Source organism: Sparus aurata, chromosome 24, assembly GCF_900880675.1.
Source record: "Sparus aurata chromosome 24, fSpaAur1.1, whole genome shotgun sequence".
Classification (NCBI taxonomy): Eukaryota; Metazoa; Chordata; class Actinopteri; order Spariformes; family Sparidae; genus Sparus; species Sparus aurata.
Genome location: NC_044210.1, coordinates 21,938,178 through 21,956,585, shown reverse-complemented (window position 1 = coordinate 21,956,585; position 18,408 = coordinate 21,938,178). Strand labels below are relative to the sequence as shown.

Below are 18,408 nucleotides of genomic sequence, written 5' to 3'. Positions count from 1 at the left end.
CGTAATTACCCAGAATTCCTTCATCTAGGTAATGATCTGTCTGTCTGTCTTTGGCTCGACGTGCTCAAAATATCACTTACAGTCATTATATCGTAATTAAGCAAACTGTCAGAGGTGTGTGTGTGTGTGTGTGTGTGTGTGTGTGTGTGTGTGTGTGTGTGTGTGTGTGTGAATTGGTGCCAAAACTGCGGCAGAGCTGGTCTGACTACACACACACACACACACACACACACACACACACCTCTGTGACTGGTTCTGTCTCTGGCGGACGGTCGGAGCTGTTTGGACTGAATGGATCAGATCTTTGGACTCATTCAGTCGTATCTTTTGGCCTCTTGGGGGCAGCAGAACAAGGCAGAAGAACCAGGCAGCAGAACAAGGCAGAAGAACCAGGCAGCAGAACCAGGCAGCAGAACCAGGCAGCAGAACTAGGCAGTAACGACACACAGCAGTGAGAATCGTATGTTTGTGTCGGGTCGTGCGGACGCCAGCAGCCGGTTCGCTCCTGATCAATGTCTTTCTGTGTGGCCGGGTTCAGCAGAGGTTTGGGATTCAAACCCATCTGCGTTCACATGATACCAGAGGATCCATCCTGGCCTCCCACAGTCCTCATGACTGCACACAGGGAGCATTTGTTTGTTTCTTATAACCTATTTTCTTCTCCTATTTTTATCAGCTGCTCATCAGTCGTACTCCTGTTCTGTAATGTTTAGTTCTGAACTCAGGTAACCTCAAAAAAACAACCACCACACTACAGATCCATTCTGTGATCCAACAGAACAACTCAAACCTTTATGAAACCAAAAAAAATCGCTGAGCAAAATTTGGGAATGTGAATAATTTCTTTCTTCTTCTTCTCATGTTGTTATGTTCTTCTTCTCTGCTCACATTAATCTTTCCTCTCTGTCTCTTTAAATAGCCGGCTGGATAAACACCGTCCGTCTCTCTGCAGCCATTTGTCTTCTTAATGGGTTTCCACTATGTGTGTGTGTGTGTATGTGTGTGTGTGGGTGTGTGTTAGCCCACCCAGTCTACAGTAACCAGTTCAGTCCACCAGTCCTCCTCAAGTCCTCCAGTTTGAGGTGATTTCATGTTGTTCCTTCACTTCTTTATTAACTTCAAGTCCTCTAGTTCCTCTACAAGTCCTATTAAGTCATCCAGTCTTTTACAAGTCCTCTTAAAAATCCACATAGATTCAAATCTACATCCAGAGCAAGAACTTCCTCTACAATCCTCTACAAGTCATCTAGTCCACTACAAGTCATGCCCAAAGCCAGAACTAGAACTTCAGTCCTCTACAAGTCATCTTGCAGATCTTCCCATTCCAGAGGAGTCCCTTTCAGGTCCTCTGGTCCATGAAAGAGCCAAAAATGGCCTTTTTCTAGTCCTGCTGCTGCTGTGTCCCCCAAATCATCTTCAGTTGTTCTTTCAACTGTTAAATAAATCTCAATTATCTAGCTAGTCCTTCTGATACTGTCCCAAGTCCTTTAGCTCCCTTCTAAGTCTGTCTCAAGTCCTTGAGTTCCCTTCTGATACTGTCCCAAGTCCTTCAGATACCTTCCGAGTCTGTCCCAAGTCCTTAAGTTCCCTTCTGAGTCTGTCCCAAGTCCTTTAGCTCCCTTCTGATACTGTCCCAAGTCCTTAAGTTCCCTTCTGAGTCTGTCCCAAGTCCTTAAGTTCCCTTCTGAGTCTGTCCCAAGTCCTTTAGCTCCCTTCTGATACTGTCCCAAGTCCTTAAGTTCCATTCTGAGTCCGTCCCAAGTCCTTTAGCTCCCTTTTGATACTGTCCCAAGCCCTTAAGTTCCCTTCTGAGTCTGTCCCAAGTCCTTTAGCTCCCTTCTGAATCTGTCCCAAGTCCGTAAGTTCCCTTCTGAGTCTGTCCCATGTCCTTAAGTTCCCTTCTGATACTGTCCCAAGTCCTTAGGTTCCCTTCTAGTCCGTCCCAAGTCCTTAAGTTCCTTTCTGATACTGTCCCAAGTCCTTAGGTTCCCTTCTGATACTGTCCCAAGTCCTTAGGTTCCCTTCTGAGTCTGTCTCAAGTCCTTAACTTCCCTTCTGAGTCTGTCCCAAATCCTTAAGTTCCCTTCTGAGTCTGTCCCAAGTCCTTTAGCTCCCTTCTGAATCTGTCCCAAGTCCTTAAGTTCCCTTCTGAGTCCGTCCCAAGTCCTTTAGCTCCCTTCTGAGTCCGTCCCAAGTCCTTAAGTTCCCTTCTGATACTGTCCCAAGTCCTTAGGTTCCCTTCTAAGTCTGTCTCAAGTCCTTAAGTTCCCTTCTGATACTGTCCAAAGCCCCTACGTTCCCCCCTAGTCTGTCCCAAGTCCTTAAGTTCCCTTCTGAGTTTGTCCCAAATCCTTAAGTTCCCTTCTGAGTCTGTCCCAAGTCCTTAAGTTCCCTTCTGAGTCTGTCCCAAGTCCTTCAAATCCCTCTGTTACTGTCCCATGTCCTTAAGTTCCCTTCTGATACTGTCCCAAGTCCTTAAGTTCCCTCCTAGTCTGATCCCAAGTCCTGCAGACATGTACAGCTTGTCGTCACACCTGAGTCTGGTTTCTCTTGTAGATACAGGTGACTGCCACCTGGTGTCTGGAGACTTGTTTTCCTTTCATGCAGGTGCAGAACGTACAAACTAGTCGGCTGTCAGTCGTCGCTGTGTCTCTGTGGTCCGTTCAATTGCAACGCAAAAGTCAGCGCTCATTGTTTAATGTCTGTTAAGATTAAGCTAGCAGCAGTTAGCAGCTAACTGAAAATGTCTACAAATTGGGGAGACAATGTGGTTTTTGCCATGTTCTGTCTGTGACGTGGTGGTGGAGAGATATTATAGGTTTTACTTTTCAGCTTAGAACAGCACTCACATCAAGACACAGCTGCTGTTCATGTGTGATAGGCTACCTGCTGCAATCAGGGACGGACTGCTAACGAACCTGTCTCACACCGAGAAACCACATCATTACCTGTGTCTTCTCTGGTCCGGGTCATGCTGGCCACGCCCCCTCACCTGTCAGTGAAACATCCCCTCCCAGGTATGTGAGTGTGCATGACCCCAAGTGGAAGTTATGTGTTTATTTAAAGAGCAAGCAGTGTGTGTGTGTGTGTGTGTGTCTGTGTGTGTGTCAGTGTGTGTGTGTGTGTGTGTGTCTCTGTGTGTGTGTCAGTGTGTGTGTGTGTGTGTGTGTGTGTGTGTGTGTGTGTGTGTGTGTGTGTGTGTGGACAGTAGCAGGACATACCTGGCCTTGATTCAGGTGTAATTCATCACAGATTAGTCACTACCTGCCACAGCTGTTAGTCACCTTGGTGTGCTGCTCCTCCTTCACTGCTGCTATTGTTTCTGCTGACATTTATATAACTGAACCTTCAATAACGTCAATTAAAACCAGTAATCACGGTTAAAGTACGTCTTATGAGATTTATATTTCAGTTGACGCTGTCAGCATTTAAATGGCTGTCATTAGCTAACATCTCAGTTCAATTTAATGCTCATGTGTCACAGCAGACAAGCGGACTTTATATCATCAGGAGGAGAGGAGGACTTTATATCATCAGGAGGAGGAGAGGAGGACTTTATATCACCAGGAGGAGAGGAGGACTTTATATCATCAGGAGGAGGAGAGGAGGACTTTATATCATCAGGAGGAGGAGAGGAGGACTTTATATCATCAGGAGGAGGAGAGGAGGACTTTATATCATCAGGAGGAGGAGAGGAGGACTTTATATCATCAGGAGGAGGAGAGGAGGACTTTATATCATCAGGAGGAGGAGAGGAGGACTTTATATCATCAGGAGGAGGAGAGGAGGACTTTATATCATCAGGAGGAGGAGAGGAGGACTTTATATCATCAGGAGGAGGAGAGGAGGACTTTATATCATCAGGAGGAGAGGAGGACTTTATATCATCAGGAGGAGGAGAGGAGGACTTTATATCATCAGGAGGAGGAGAGGAGGACTTTATATCATCAGGAGGAGGAGAGGAGGACTTTATATCATCAGGAGGAGGAGAGGAGGACTTTATATCCTCAGGAGGAGGAGAGGAGGACTTTATATCATCAGGAGGAGAGGAGGACTTTATATCACCAGGAGGAGAGGAGGACTTTATATCATCAGGAGGAGGAGAGGAGGACTTTATATCATCAGGAGGAGAGGAGGACTTTATATCACCAGGAGGAGAGGAGGACTTTATATCATCAGGAGGAGGAAGGAGGACTTTATATCATCAGGAGGAGGAGAGGAGGACTTTATATCATCAGGAGGAGGAGAGGAGGACTTTATATCATCAGGAGGAGAGGAGGACTTTATATCATCAGGAGGAGGAGAGGAGGACTTTATATCATCAGGAGGAGAGGAGGACTTTATATCACCAGGAGGAGAGGAGGACTTTATATCATCAGGAGGAGAGGAGGACTTTATATCATCAGGAGGAGAGGAGGACTTTATATCATCAGGAGGAGGAGAGGAGGACTTTATATCATCAGGAGGAGAGGAGGACTTTATATCACCAGGAGGAGAGGAGGACTTTATATCATCAGGAGGAGGAGAGGAGGACTTTATATCATCAGGAGGAGGAGAGGAGGACTTTATATCATCAGGAGGAGGAGAGGAGGACTTTATATCATCAGGAGAAGGAGAGGAGGACTTTATATCACCAGGAGGAGGAGAGGAGGACTTTATATCATCAGGAGGAGGAGAGGAGGACTTTATATCATCAGGAGGAGGAGAGGAGGACTTTATATCATCAGGAGGAGAGGAGGACTTTATATCATCAGGAGGAGAGGGGGACTTTATATCATCAGGAGGAGGAGAGGACTTTATATCATCAGGAGGAGGAGAGGAGGACTTTATATCATCAGGAGGAGGAGAGGAGGACTTTATATCATCAGGAGGAGGAGAGGACTTTATATCATCAGGAGGAGGAGGGGAGGACTTTATATCATTAGGAGGAGGAGAGGAGGACTTTATATCACCAGGAGGAGGAGAGGAGGACTTTATATCATCAGGAGGAGAGGAGGACTTTATATCATCAGGAGGAGGAGAGGAGGACTTTATATCATCAGGAGGAGGAGGAGAGGACTTTATATCATCAGGAGGAGGAGAGGAGGACTTTATATCATCAGGAGGAGGAGAGGAGGACTTTATATCATCAGGAGGAGGAGAGGACTTTATATCATCAGGAGGAGGAGAGGAGGACTTTATATCATCAGGAGGAGGAGAGGAGGACTTTATATCATCAGGAGGAGGAGAGGAGGACTTTATATCAACAGGAGGAGGAGAGGAGGACTTTATATCATCAGGAGGAGGAGAGGAGGACTTTATATCATCAGGAGGAGGAGAGGAGGACTTTATATCATCAGGAGGAGGAGAGGAGGACTTTATATCATCAGGAGGAGAGGAGGACTTTATATCATCAGGAGGAGAGGAGGACTTTATATCATCAGGAGGAGAGGAGGACTTTATATCCTCAGGAGGAGAAGAGGAGGACTTTATATCATCAGGAGGAGGAGAGGAGGACTTTATATCATCAGGAGGAGGAGAGGAGGACTTTATATCATCAGGAGGAGGAGAGGAGGACTTTATATCATCAGGAGGAGGAGAGGAGGACTTTATATCATCAGGAGGAGGAGAGGAGGACTTTATGTCATCAGGAGGAGGAGAGGAGGACTTTATGTCATCAGGAGGAGGAGAGGAGGACTTTATATCATCAGGAGGAGGAGAGGAGGACTTTATATCATCAGGAGGAGGAGAGGAGGACTTTATGTCATCAGGAGGAGGAAAGGAGGACTTTATATCATCAGGAGGAGGAGAGGAGGACTTTATATCCTCAGGAGGAGGAGAGGAGGACTTATATCCTCAGGAGGAGGAGAGGAGGACTTTATATCATCAGGAGGAGAGGAGGACTTTATATCATCAGGAGGAGGAGAGGAGGACTTTATATCATCAGGAGGAGGAGAGGAGGACTTTACATCATCAGGAGGAGGAGAGGAGGACTTTATATCATCAGGAGGAGAGGAGGACTTTATATCATCAGGAGGAGGAGATGACTGAGGTTTAATGTTTGAGTGAACTGCTCCTTTAATTAAAGATGTAAATAAACAATATTTCAGGTGTATCTGCTGTTTTGGACTTTAATGTGACAAAGTGATAAAGTGAGTCTGTGTTTCACCTGGATGTGAATGAATGAACACGGCTCTGATGTTTCCTCTCTTTAAACGTTTAGTCTCTGACTTGCTGTCATTGATCTGTGTGGAAATCAATACGATCACAGGGTGTAAAGATCAGTGTGATTTAAAACTGGCCTGGGTTCAGATAAAGTGTCCTTTCACTCCACAGTCTGTGTATCATCGTGTTGTCGGAGGGATTTTCTCTGGTCTGAAGTTTTACACAAACTCCTTTCAGAGAGAATCCTGTAATAATGAAACTGAACCAGCACTGAGTAAACAAACACAACACAGATGATCAATATCTAATATATCAGCTGACAGATGTTTCTCAGCTGTTTCCGCCTGCCAGACTGAACTCAGGGGAAACGAAACGCCGCTCTCGTGAACGCGCCCGGCCGGTCCGGACACGCGCACAGCTGCTGTCAGGTCCGTCCACGCGCTCCGTGTCAACACCTCTCGATCCGCCAATCAAGTCCAGAGCACCTGTTTCTGATCATCTGTTGGCTCCTCCCACCGCCTCTCACCTGCAGGTGGGCTCTTTTACCTTTATGCCGTTCGTCGCCACGTGACGTGTCGTTACGTGACGTGGGGCTGTCAGGGGAGTCAGGTGAGGCGGAAGTGGAGTGAAGAGAGAGACGTCGGCAGGTAAACAGCCGGAGCAGAGAGGAAGAAGAGAGAAAAGTAAGTTTATTAGTTTATTACAGAGGAGAGAAGGTTCTGTTGAAGAGCTGGAGACACCTGCTACCTGTCTGTCTGTACACCTGTCTGTCTCACCTGTCTGCCTGTACACCTGTCTGTCTGTCTCACCTTGTTATTTCTGGATGTTAAGGTGCAACATGTTTCAGTGAATCAGGAGAGTTAAACGTAGACGATCATAATGTGAACACAGGAAATGTTTCACACTTCTGTCAATACGACTCAGTTTAGCTTTCTGTGGCTAACTGTTAGCATCTCTCTGGTTCCTCTGTGGGATCATTGAACTGGGTTCTGACCCGTCCAGGTTCTGATGATCCAGATAATCTCCACAGATGAACTCCACTCTGTGATGTGTGAAGCTAAATTAACTGTGTAGCAGTAAGAAGCTAATGTTAGGCTACAAACAGACGACATCACGGTCACATGACTGAAACGTCACCACCACTAAGAGTCTGACTGCACAATTACTATCCAGGTTTTCTATAAACTGATCAATGTAAAGTTGTAAAGTCAGAGTTAGAACAGTGTGTAACTAAAGTGGCCTGTAAAGACGGACTAGTGAGTAGATGAGTCTCCGTGTTCGCTGTGAGGACGTTTAATGTCCCCGACAACCTCTGTAGTCTCATTCAGACACCAGAACCGAATCAGAAATCAATGGAACTTCTTCTCAGACGGCCATTAACCAGAGAGATGACTTGAACCCTCCTTATAGACCTCTAGAACATCCACAGTGACCACTAGAACCTCCTCACAGAACAAGAGACCCCTCAAAGACTAAAAGAAAAGATCGACAGAACATCAGCCAGTAGAAACAAACAGAGACAACTAGAACCTCCTCGTAGACACTTAGAACATCTTCCTAAACAACTGGAACTTATTAAGAGACTAACGTAAACTTCTAGCTTCTGGGCAAAGACAAGATCAGGAGAACCTCCTTAATGACAACTAGAACATCTTTGAGTTCTGGAACCCCTTAATGACGACCAGAACCTCATATATGTACAGAAGTTCCTTTTATTATAAATTACAACGTCCTCAGAGATCAGTAGGACCTCATCAAAGTCATGTAGAATCACCTCCTAGAAACCTAGAAAACCTTAGACCACTGGAACCTCCTCAGCAAGTAGGATCAGACCAGAGATAACTAGAACCCCCTCAGAGACCAGTATAAACTCCCAGTGTGTAAAGACTGTAAAAGACCAGTAGAACCTCTCGACAGCAACTATTATCACCTCATAGACAAACTGGAATGCTTTCTTGGACTTCTGGAACCTCCACACAGCTGACTAGAACCTCCTTTTAGACAAACGATACATCCTCTGAGACAATTAGAACTTCCTTAGAGACCAGTAGAAACTTCTCAACGATGACTAGAACCTACTGGTAGAAAAGCAGAACATTGTTCTAGGGAAATAGAACTTCTTTAAAAACATGGCGACTAGAACCCCCTCAGCCTCCATCTTTAAGGTGAATATGACCAGGTTCAAAGATGGCTGGTGGTTGTAGCTCAGCTTGTAAAGCAGGTCCGTTGTTTACTGTCGTGTTGGTGCCGTACTCTGTGAAAATGGCTAATTAGCAGATGTTAGCATGCTAACACGTAAAGCTACAACGATCCTGGTTAACATTACACCTGCTAGCATACTAATGCTAGCATTAATTGTGTGTAAAAGCAGCCACACAGAGCTGCTGACCTCTTTTTTTAAAGGAAGTGCTACGTCCGGGTGGAACCAGCCGTCCTGCAGCTTCCTGGTTCTGCAGTCAGAGCTCGAACAGTGACAGCAGAGTTAGACAGAGACCAGTCTGCCAACATGCCGCCTGCTGCAACCAGCACATTCCTGACACATGACACAACCACACGGCAGCCTGAACGCCTCGTCCTCAGCTGAGCTACAACATGCTAACAGAGCTAACGTCTGCAGCCCTCCACAGAGGCCTCACGACTTCACCAGGCTAAACATCAGTCAGAGACACTGAACGTGAAGGAGTTGAATATTTACAGTTTTATGTCACATTAAACTGAATCGCTTCATTTTTTCATGGTCCTGCTGGAATGTTCTGACCTTTTTATAACCTAAAGGATCAAACTGGATAAATCAGATTTACAAAACATGATGAAACCCATAAAAATCAGCTCCCCAGGAAGTTTGCTCAGCGTCTGAAGGCTCAGATTTAGATAAGATAAGTTCAACTCAAAGGAACTCTTTGAAGAGCGTTGTGACTTCTCGCTTTGTGTGCGTCCAAAATAAAACTTCACGAATGAGCGAAAATGACAACTGTGTAATTTGTGTGTCTGCAGTGAGTAACCCGATCCCGTCCAACATGAGGTCGGAGGCCAAGAAAGCCGCCAAGATCCTGAGAGAGTTCACGGAAATCTCCAACAGGAACGGACCGGACAAACTGATCCCAGGTAAGAAACATAAACACAGTAAAAATGTTACAGTAACAGAGACTTCAGTGTTGTCAGCCGACGTCACCTGGTTTCTCAGAGCGAGACGGAGAGGAACCAAAAGGTAAGACGTGAGCGCTGAGCCAGTCGTGCAGGTTTCCCTTCATTAATTCAGTGCACACTGAAACTAAACGAGGTAATCCAGGAGTCAGGATTCAGTTTCTGTTGTCTCTGTTTCTCTAAGTTGTTTCCTTCACATGCAAGTGAAATGAAAGCACACTTTTATTTAAAAACAAACGCAAGTTGACCTTTATTTTGAAGGTGACTCATCACAGGAAGTGCAGTGTGTTCATCAGCAGCAGCAGACATCAGATCAGTTTGACTTGGTCTTTGGCGTTATAGTGAGGTCATAGCTCCGCCCCCCTCATTAGCGTCATCACGTTGCCTGTTGCGAGTTCAGATCCCATGTATCCATACAGGCGCTTTCTTCGCTCTCTTTGGCAAAAGATCGTCAGCCTAATATCCTGTTACTGTTTAATGTGACCAGATGTCTCGGTGTGCTGAGGCCCGCCTGCCCCGCTGAGCCCGGTTCTGCTGGAGGTTTCTCTCCACTGTCACCTGGTGCTGCTCATGAGAAGGTGTTGGGTCTCTGTAAATTATGAATCAAGGAGTTTTTTTTTATATCTGCTCAGTTTGTGAAGTGTCATGAGACGACTTCTGACAGATTGATTGATCACTGAGGTTCTGCTGTTATAGTGCAGTTTGGGTCAGCACCATGAGCTCATCTCTCATGATGATTCTCAGTTATCTAAGGAGTCATTCGAGGTTCACGTGACTCCAGTTTAGTCAGATAAGATAATGTTCTCTTGTTTTCAGGAGCACCAGGTCCAGTTTATGTCAGGCTTTGGTGGAATCAGGTTCTCGTTACCAAACTCCAGTGAAACGATCTGAGAACAATTATCTAATATCTCCTGCTGACTATCAAACAGCGGTTAGTCCTTTTTGGTCCAAACCCTGCAACACACATCCTCCTGCAGGATCTACAGGATCTACAGGATCTGCAGGGTCTGCAGGGTCTACAGGGTCTACAGGGTCTACAGGGTCTGCAGGGTCTACAGGATCTGCAGGGTCTACAGGATCTGCAGGGTCTACAGGGTCTACAGGGTCTACAGGATCTGCAGGGTCTGCAGGGTCTACAGGGTCTACAGGATCTGCAGGGTCTACAGGATCTGCAGGGTCTGCAGGGTCTACAGGGTCTACAGGGTCTGCAGGTTCTACAGGATCTGCAGGGTCTACAGGGTCTGCAGGTTCTACAGGATCTGCAGGGTCTACAGGGTCTGCAGGTTCTACAGGATCTGCAGGGTCTACAGGGTCTACAGGGTCTACAGGGTCTGCAGGGTCTACAGGATCTGCAGGGTCTACAGGATCTGCAGGGTCTGCAGGGTCTACAGGGTCTACAGGGTCTACAGGGTCTACAGGATCTGCAGGGTCTGCAGGATCTGCAGGTTCTACAGGATCTGCAGGGTCTGCAGGGTCTACAGGATCTGCAGGATCTGCAGGGTCTACAGGATCTGCAGGGTCTACAGGATCTGCAGGGTCTACAGGGTCTGCAGGTTCTACAGGATCTGCAGGGTCTACAGGGTCTGCAGGTTCTACAGGATCTGCAGGGTCTACAGGGTCTGCAGGTTCTACAGGATCTGCAGGGTCTACAGGGTCTACAGGGTCTACAGGGTTTGGACGTGGTCCTGAGTCTCTTCATTCTAAGAACTGGATCCGTCTCAGCACCGGGAGGCTCCATGAGTCCGGCTCCTGGTGTTTTCCTCGTACAATCACACATGTTGTCTCTTGTTACCTGTATTAACTGTGTCCTGTGTGTGCTGTGTGTCCTGTGTGTCCTGTGTGTCCTGTGTGTACTTGTGTGTGCTGTGTGTGTTGCAGCTCATGTGATAGCGAAGGCGGAGGGTCTGGCCATCATCTCCGTCATCAAGGCCGGCTTCATGATCACAGCCAGAGGAGGCAGCGGCATCGTCATCGCCCGCATGGCCGACCGACGTAAGAACCAGAGACGGCACAGGTTCTGGTGGCGGGGTGTTTCCTCCTGAGGTCCACAGAGACCTTTTCTCTTTTTGGGAGGTTTGATGTTGCCGTGGTTACGGAGGGAATGTCCCTGCAGCGTTGGCAGCGGCAGCGTGCAGTCATCTGATGTGTCACAGCTGCTCACGGCTCTTCCGGCGCTGCTGCCGCTGGTATTTTGGTGGCGGATGTTGGGAGTTTGTCATCGTGCCAAGAATCTGAAGAGGATCACACGGAGCGGGCTGACGCCTCGCCTCCTCTTCAGGGCTTCTCGTGGTTTCAGGGTGCTCTGACTAATCAGAGCCTCTAAATCAAATCGCAAAACACTGGCGCCGATTAAAAGTGGAGCGACGAGAATTGATCAGAGTGGAGAAACATAAGTACGGAAATGAATTAAAGGGCCAGACTGCGTTTTTATTCTTTAGATTCTGATAATATCAGAGAAAAGACGTGAAACAGCTTCAGACTCAGTTTGACACAAACTGAAGTGAATGAGTGATGTTAATCTGCTTCCATCGTCTGATCTCACATCAGTTTGACACAAACTGAAGTGAATGAGTGATGTTAATCTGCTTCCATCATCTGATCTCACATCAGTTTGACACAAACTGAAGTGAATGAGTGATGTTAATCTGCTTCCATCATCTGATCTCACATCAGTTTGACACAAACTGAAGTGAATGAGTGATGTTAATCTGCTTCCATCTTCTGATCTCACATCAGTTTGACACAAACTGAAGTGAATGAGTGATGTTAATCTGCTTCCATCATCTGATCTCACATCAGTTTGACACAAACTGAAGCTTCACATCACTCATTCACTTCAGACTGAGCTCAACGTCTCGCTGTTTCTGTGCCGCACCTTTCCAAATAAATTCCCAAAGTTCAGATGAAATGAATGAGAAATAAAGAAAACACAACAGTGATATCAGAACAATCTTATCTCATGATGATAAACTTTATTCATACAAAAGGTCAGAATATAAACAGACTCACACAGCCGCGAGTCCTCCAGCGCCGTCATGAGAATTAAGAGTCTTCTGAAAGGCGTCACTGATTCCTCTGAGAAACCCTGCAGCCTGACAGGCAGGACCCAGGGCACACCTTCACCGTGTGTGTGTGTGTGTGTGTGTGTGTGTGTGTGTGTGTGTGTGTGTGTGTGTGTGTGTTCAGGCTGGTCAGCACCTTCTGCCATCGGTATCGCTGGTCTGGGTGGAGGCTTTGAGATCGGGGTGGAGGTGAGTGATCTCCGTCTTTTGTTTGTTGTCATTTTATATTTGATCTGGTTTGATTTTTTTAGTGATATTCAGTTCTGTTTCATGTTTATTTATTTATTTTGTTTAATTTTTAGTATTTAGTATTTAGTTTTTTCTTTATTTATAGTGTTTTATTTTTTCTTTATATTATGTTTGTATAATTTTTTAAATACTTTTATTTGTTCTTTTAGTTTTTTGTGTTTATTTGTATTTAATATTTTGTTATTTATAGTGTTTATTTTGTTGTAATTAAAATGTTTATACATTTGTTTTTTTGTTTTTTTTGTTCTTTTTTCACTTGTATTTAATATTGTTTGTACATCGTGTGTATGTGATGAACCAGAGGAGACAGAACCTGGTTCCTCCTGACTGGAAACAGTAAGAGGTTCTGAAATGTCTCCTCAGGTGTCGGACCTGGTCATTATCCTGAACCAGCGCCGGGCCATCGAGGCCTTCACGAAGGGCGGGAACCTGACGCTGGGTGGGAACTTCACGGTTGCTGTTGGACCGATGGGCAGGTGAGCACCTACCTGTCTGTCTGTCTGTCTGTCTGTCTGTCTGTCTCTTAATTGCCTCTGAACTGAGCGTTTGATGTAAATTACAGCTTCCAGCTCGATGCTGCAGGTTTACGAGGCGTTTAATGACAGACGTTTGTGTTTTGGGGCCTGAAGCAGAATCACAAAGTCGTTGAGCGTCTGTTGAGCAGTTACAACCTGCAGTGTGATTTACTTTAGTGCTGTGATTTATGTGTGAGCGGTTAAATTTAGAATCGGGAGGTCAGTGTTGATTCAGGGCGGTTCGACAGGTTTTTAATGCGCGTGTGTGTGTGTGTGTGTGTGTGTGTGTGTTGGAAGGTGTGTGTGGGCGTGGCCAGGTATTTGACTCGCAGGCAAATTCTGACATAAGAATTGGCATCGATTTCTCTTAACTGCAGACAGAAAGAAAATAAAGCTAAAACATTTAGCTCGCTCCGTCTGGACTCAAGTGTTCTGACTCCCACGCCAGCAGAGACACTTTTCCCTCCGAGCAGACTGACAGGAAACACCGCCGTCATGATCCACAGACACACGTTCAGTAAACCAGATGAGGAAACATCAGGTGACGAGAGACGGAACAGCAGAGGACTCAGCGCTGTGGAGAAAATGTTCATATTTTGTGAAAATGCCAATTATCATATCTGTATAATAAGTGTCACATTATCAATATCAAGGCATTTGGTCAAAAATACAGTACAGTAACCCTAATTTAGTCCTCCTCCACAGCCATATATTACATAGGTTTAATGTATATTTGTATCATGAACATAATGGTGTCATCTGCAAAGAAACATTAAAACACAGCGTGCAGGATGATTGTTCCTCAGGGAGTTAAAGCTGCAAGAACACAGACAATAAACTCAATATAACACTGTAGTAACACTGATGTCGAGGTTTGTAGTAGAAAATATCTTTATTTGATTTAGTTTCCCAGTCTGAGCATGGTGGTGTGTGGAGGAGATTTAAAAACAAGCTTTATATATTTTACTTTAAGACAATATTCCTTAGCCCAGATGAAGTCTGAGTTCATTCAGAAAGTTAGAATCCTTTTATTGTGTGGAGTGAATGTGTGTTTGTGTGGGGTCGAGGTGAGGGCTGTTCAGTTGGTCAGATATGATGATGAGGCTTCCTGGCATCAAACGTGATCCTGCTTTTGATTTCGACTTTCGGATCATTTCAGCTGATTTAAAGGAGACGATGGAGCTGTAGACGGACGAGCTGCCGTGATGTCGTAACAAATGTTTTATGATTATCGACGACAAACACGAGTTATGAAGCGTCACAGAGCAGATGAGGTAAAGATAAAGTGACCTGTCTTCATCTCTGCTCTTCTGTCGGTCAGGAACGTGGAGGCGGACGTGGCTCTGCGCAGCACGGCGGCCGTCTTCACCTACGCCAGATCCAGAGGTTTGTTCGCAGGTATTTCTCTGGAGGGATCTTACCTGATCGAACGCAAAGACACCAACCGCAAGTACGAGCACCTCCGTGTGTGTAGCGCCCGCACATGTGAACGCTGATGTAGATGATAAATGTGAGTGTCTGTCTGTACGCACTGCAGGTTCTACTCCCAGGACATCCGAGCGTCGGCCATTTTGAACGGCGACGTGGAGCCGCCGTCAGAGTGCTCCGACCTCTACCACATCCTGGAGGCGTACACCGAGGCGTACGAGGCCGACTGGTGCAGCAAGAACATGCGCTCGAGGGTAAATGAGACTCAGACTCATCGTGTTGCACCTCAGACGTGTTGACAGACTGATGGAGGTTCCTGCGGCTGACAGGAAGTGTTCCGCCGTGACTTACAGCTCACGTAGTTCAAGTGTTTGTGAGGAAAGTGTGTTGATCAGCGTGTTTCCTCCTGCAGTCAGCAGCTGCTCCCTCCAGACCTCCAGCTCCTCCTCAGCAGAGAGCGGCGGCCAGCTACCAGCCTCCCAACACCGGTGACTCCGCCCACAGAACCGGTACCATATATGTGTGTGTGTGTGTGTGTGTGTGGAGACAGTGTGTAATGATGTGTGTGTGTGTGTGTGTGTGTGTGCGTGTGTGTGTGTGTGTGTGTGTGTGTGTGTGTGTGTGGAGACAGTGTGTAATGATGTGTGTGTGTGTGTGTGTGTGTGTGTGTGCAGGTGCAGGTGCGAGTAAAGGCAGTAAGAACGTCCTCTACCCGAGCATCTCCATCTATAAATCTGACACCTCAGGTGAGCTTCCTTTCCTACCCCCTCACATCCTTCACTGCTTCCTCTCCTCATGTCGTCTTTACGTCCTCCATTACCCTCTAACATCCTTCATCCTTCCCTTCTTTACCTCCCTCCCTCCTTCACTACCTTCAGTTTCCTGGCATCCTTCTCTTCTTTCCTTCCTCTACACCTCCTTTCCTACCCCCTAGTTTCATTCACCTCTACCAATTTCCTTTCCTTTTTACCTCCTCCTCCCTTCTTTCCTTCACTTCCTACTCATGTCCTTCTATACCTCCTCTCCTCGTTCATCACCTCCTCCTTTTTCTATTTTCTTCTTTTATGCCTCCTTTCCTACACTATATCCTCATTTCCTTTTTTTTCCACCTCATTTCCTTCACTCCTTCCTTCTTTATCTCCTCCTCCCTTCCTTCCTAACCATCTTCTTTCCTTTGCTTTCTCCTCATGTCCTTCTATACATCCTTCTTTCCTATTTCACCTCCTCTCCTCTTGCATCACTCCCTACTTTCCTTCACTACCTTCACTTTCCTTCCACTATGGTTCCTTCTCTTCTTTCCTTCTCCTCCACATCCTTTCCTACCACCTACCTCATCCCGTCTTTCCTTCCTTACCTCCTCTGCCCTTTTTTATTTTCCTCTCTCCACCATCAGATCAGTGTTTTCATTCACACACACACACACACACACACACACACACACACACACACACACACACACACACACACACACACACTGTGTACTCAGGTGTTTTATTAACCCACGACCTCAATGAACCAGCTGATATCAACACAGTCAACTCATCAATAACCCTGCTGTGTGTGTGTCTGTGTCAGTGTGTGTGTGTGTGTGTGTGTGTGTGTGTGTGTGTGTGTGTGTGTGTGGCTCCCTCTGGTGGTCACAGCTCCAGACTGCAGCTGCTTCATTCGGCCTCAGAACATTTATTTATTGATAATTATCGATCGTCATCATCAGTTAGTCGATGTTCTGTTCATCAGTCCGAGCTGAAGCCTTTAAATGTGTTCTGGTTCTGATGGTGGTTCTGTGTTCTCAGGTCAGTTCTCCTCCAGAGGCTCTCCACACTCCGGTAAATGTTCCAGTGAAATGATAAAAAACATATTATAGACTCTGTAGCGTTCTGGTCCGACAGCCATCAGTTTTCATGCGCCTATTGTTCTGGTTTGAGTTCAGATTTATGTTAGCAGCTGATTTGATGAGATTACAGGTGAGTTTTACACCTGTGGGTGGAGCTAAGCTAACTGTAGCCACCTGTTTCATCACACTGGGCTGTGGGAGTTATTCTTCATGTAATCAATAAATCCAGAAAATAATCAGTAACAAATATTTGTCATCAGAACTATTTCCAAAATAATTTAATTACTTCTTTAAATGAAGTAAAACTACTTTTTTTCTTCACCTCTAGGTGGAGCCGCGCCAGTGGGCGGAGCCAGCGGTCAGCTCGTCGTCACGGCGACCCACCCGTACACGGGTCAGCAGCCCGGCGACCTGAGCTTCGTCCCCGGCGACCGCATCACCGTCATCACCAAGACCGACTCCCAGTACGACTGGTGGGAGGGAGAACTGGCCGACGGGCGGGTCGGGATCTTCCCCGCCAACTTCGTGTCGTTCTGACCGCCGCCGGCGCCGGCCCGATGGAGGAACTGCGTCCACACAGCAGCTTCTACAGGAGGCGTTTACAGCCGCGATGGTGTGAAGACGGTCGACTGACAACAAGACTGAGAATCAGTTTTAAAACAAAACACAAATATTTAAAGCTTTCGGCTCTCGAATCATCGTCGCTGTTTTCTGAATTGTTGTTGAGACTAAAAGATGTTTCCGCTTGAACTGCGATAAATAATAGAAGAAAAGTTAGAAACTCAAGTTAAAGAAGTAAAATTAAAAGTAGCAGCGACGGCGACTTTGTTTCTGCACTTGTGAGTAAAAAAAGGGTTGAAAGGTTTTTTTCTTGTTGTTGGAGTGAAATGTGTTCTGCTGGGCTGTGAGAGGGGAAGACACACAATCATCACGTCTGAGTGAAAACTGTAACTATTAGAGGAAAGAATTATTATTTTCTGCACATCTGACCTGCAGTGGTGAGTTCAGGGGCCTGTGGAGCGTCTGAAATCTCAGCACTTTATTTCACAGGTTATTGTGGAGGTCGGGTTACAGACGCGGCCTCGTGTCGCGGTCACACATGTTCTATTGATTAATAATTACAAATTAACTTTGAAGTACAGCTGGCTATTGTTGGGAATGTTCATATCAGATGATATTTAAAGGTTCGGGGATCTGTTACTGCCTCCACCTGCACCTCCACCTCCACCTTCACCTTCACCTCCACCTCCACCTCCACCTCCACCTCTAATGTCTGCAGCAGGTGGTGAGAATGTATTTTTGTATGTCATATTTTATACATAACGACCAGGACAGGAAGAGTTCTGTTCACGGAAATAATCATGAGGTGTTCTGGTGAATGATTTTTTTTATGGATCATGAATAAAAACAACTTTTTAAAGAATTTGCTTCTTTTAGTCCATTTTGTCCAAACATTCGTACAACACTGAAATATATTTGTGAAACTTGATGAGTTTTCTACATTTATTGAACAGTCAACATGTAAATACTGAGTCTGCTGGTAGAAATGTGTCCTGCTCTGAGCTCAGAGTCGCTGCCTGAGAGCAACAGCAGCATTAACCTCATTATCATTCTTTTTTTCCCTCTTCACACTAACTGTGTGCAGATAAAACACCAGAAACAAGCTGAGCTGGAAAACCTGATGATTCAAAGAGCAGAACACAGAAAACTACGTCAAGTTTAAACACTGGGAAACTAGGTATGACTGGATCTGAACTCTCATTGGCTGCATGATGCACCAACCACCTGGAGGCTGGCGTGTGATTGGCTCACTGCTCTACACCAGCACTCATTGGCTGCTGTAGGCTCTAGGGCGGGCGTAGGAGCTCCTCTCTGCTCAATAAGCTGTCAATCAAATGGTCAGAGGTCGGCAGCCATCTTGGATGAAGGCACGACAAAGAACTCAGTTTGTTGTTTTTTTGTCTCCAATTAAAGATGAATTCTGTGTTCTGGACTGAATGGATCAACTGGACCTTTGGAAACAAGGTGAGCT

General features: G+C 46.0%; 1 protein-coding gene across 4 annotated transcripts; it reads left to right on the top strand.

The window, feature by feature from the left end:
• Positions 1 to 6,569: 6,569 nt before the first annotated feature.
• Positions 6,570 to 17,799, top strand: sh3yl1 (SH3 and SYLF domain containing 1). 4 transcript variants are annotated; one of them, XM_030409243.1, is made up of 11 exons: positions 6,570 to 6,827; positions 9,139 to 9,249; positions 11,167 to 11,280; positions 12,475 to 12,539; positions 12,963 to 13,075; positions 14,436 to 14,564; positions 14,652 to 14,796; positions 14,955 to 15,051; positions 15,217 to 15,288; positions 16,336 to 16,368; positions 16,705 to 17,799. In XM_030409243.1, coding segments are annotated over exons 1-11 (1,089 nt in total). In that variant the 5' UTR covers positions 6,570 to 6,826; the 3' UTR covers positions 16,914 to 17,799. The 4 variants fall into 4 exon arrangements, with proteins under 4 accessions (XP_030265103.1, XP_030265105.1, XP_030265104.1 ...); XM_030409244.1 differs by having other exon boundaries at positions 6,572 to 6,827; positions 14,955 to 15,030; XM_030409245.1 differs by lacking the exon at positions 16,336 to 16,368 and having other exon boundaries at positions 6,571 to 6,827.
• Positions 17,800 to 18,408: the final 609 nt, after the last annotated feature.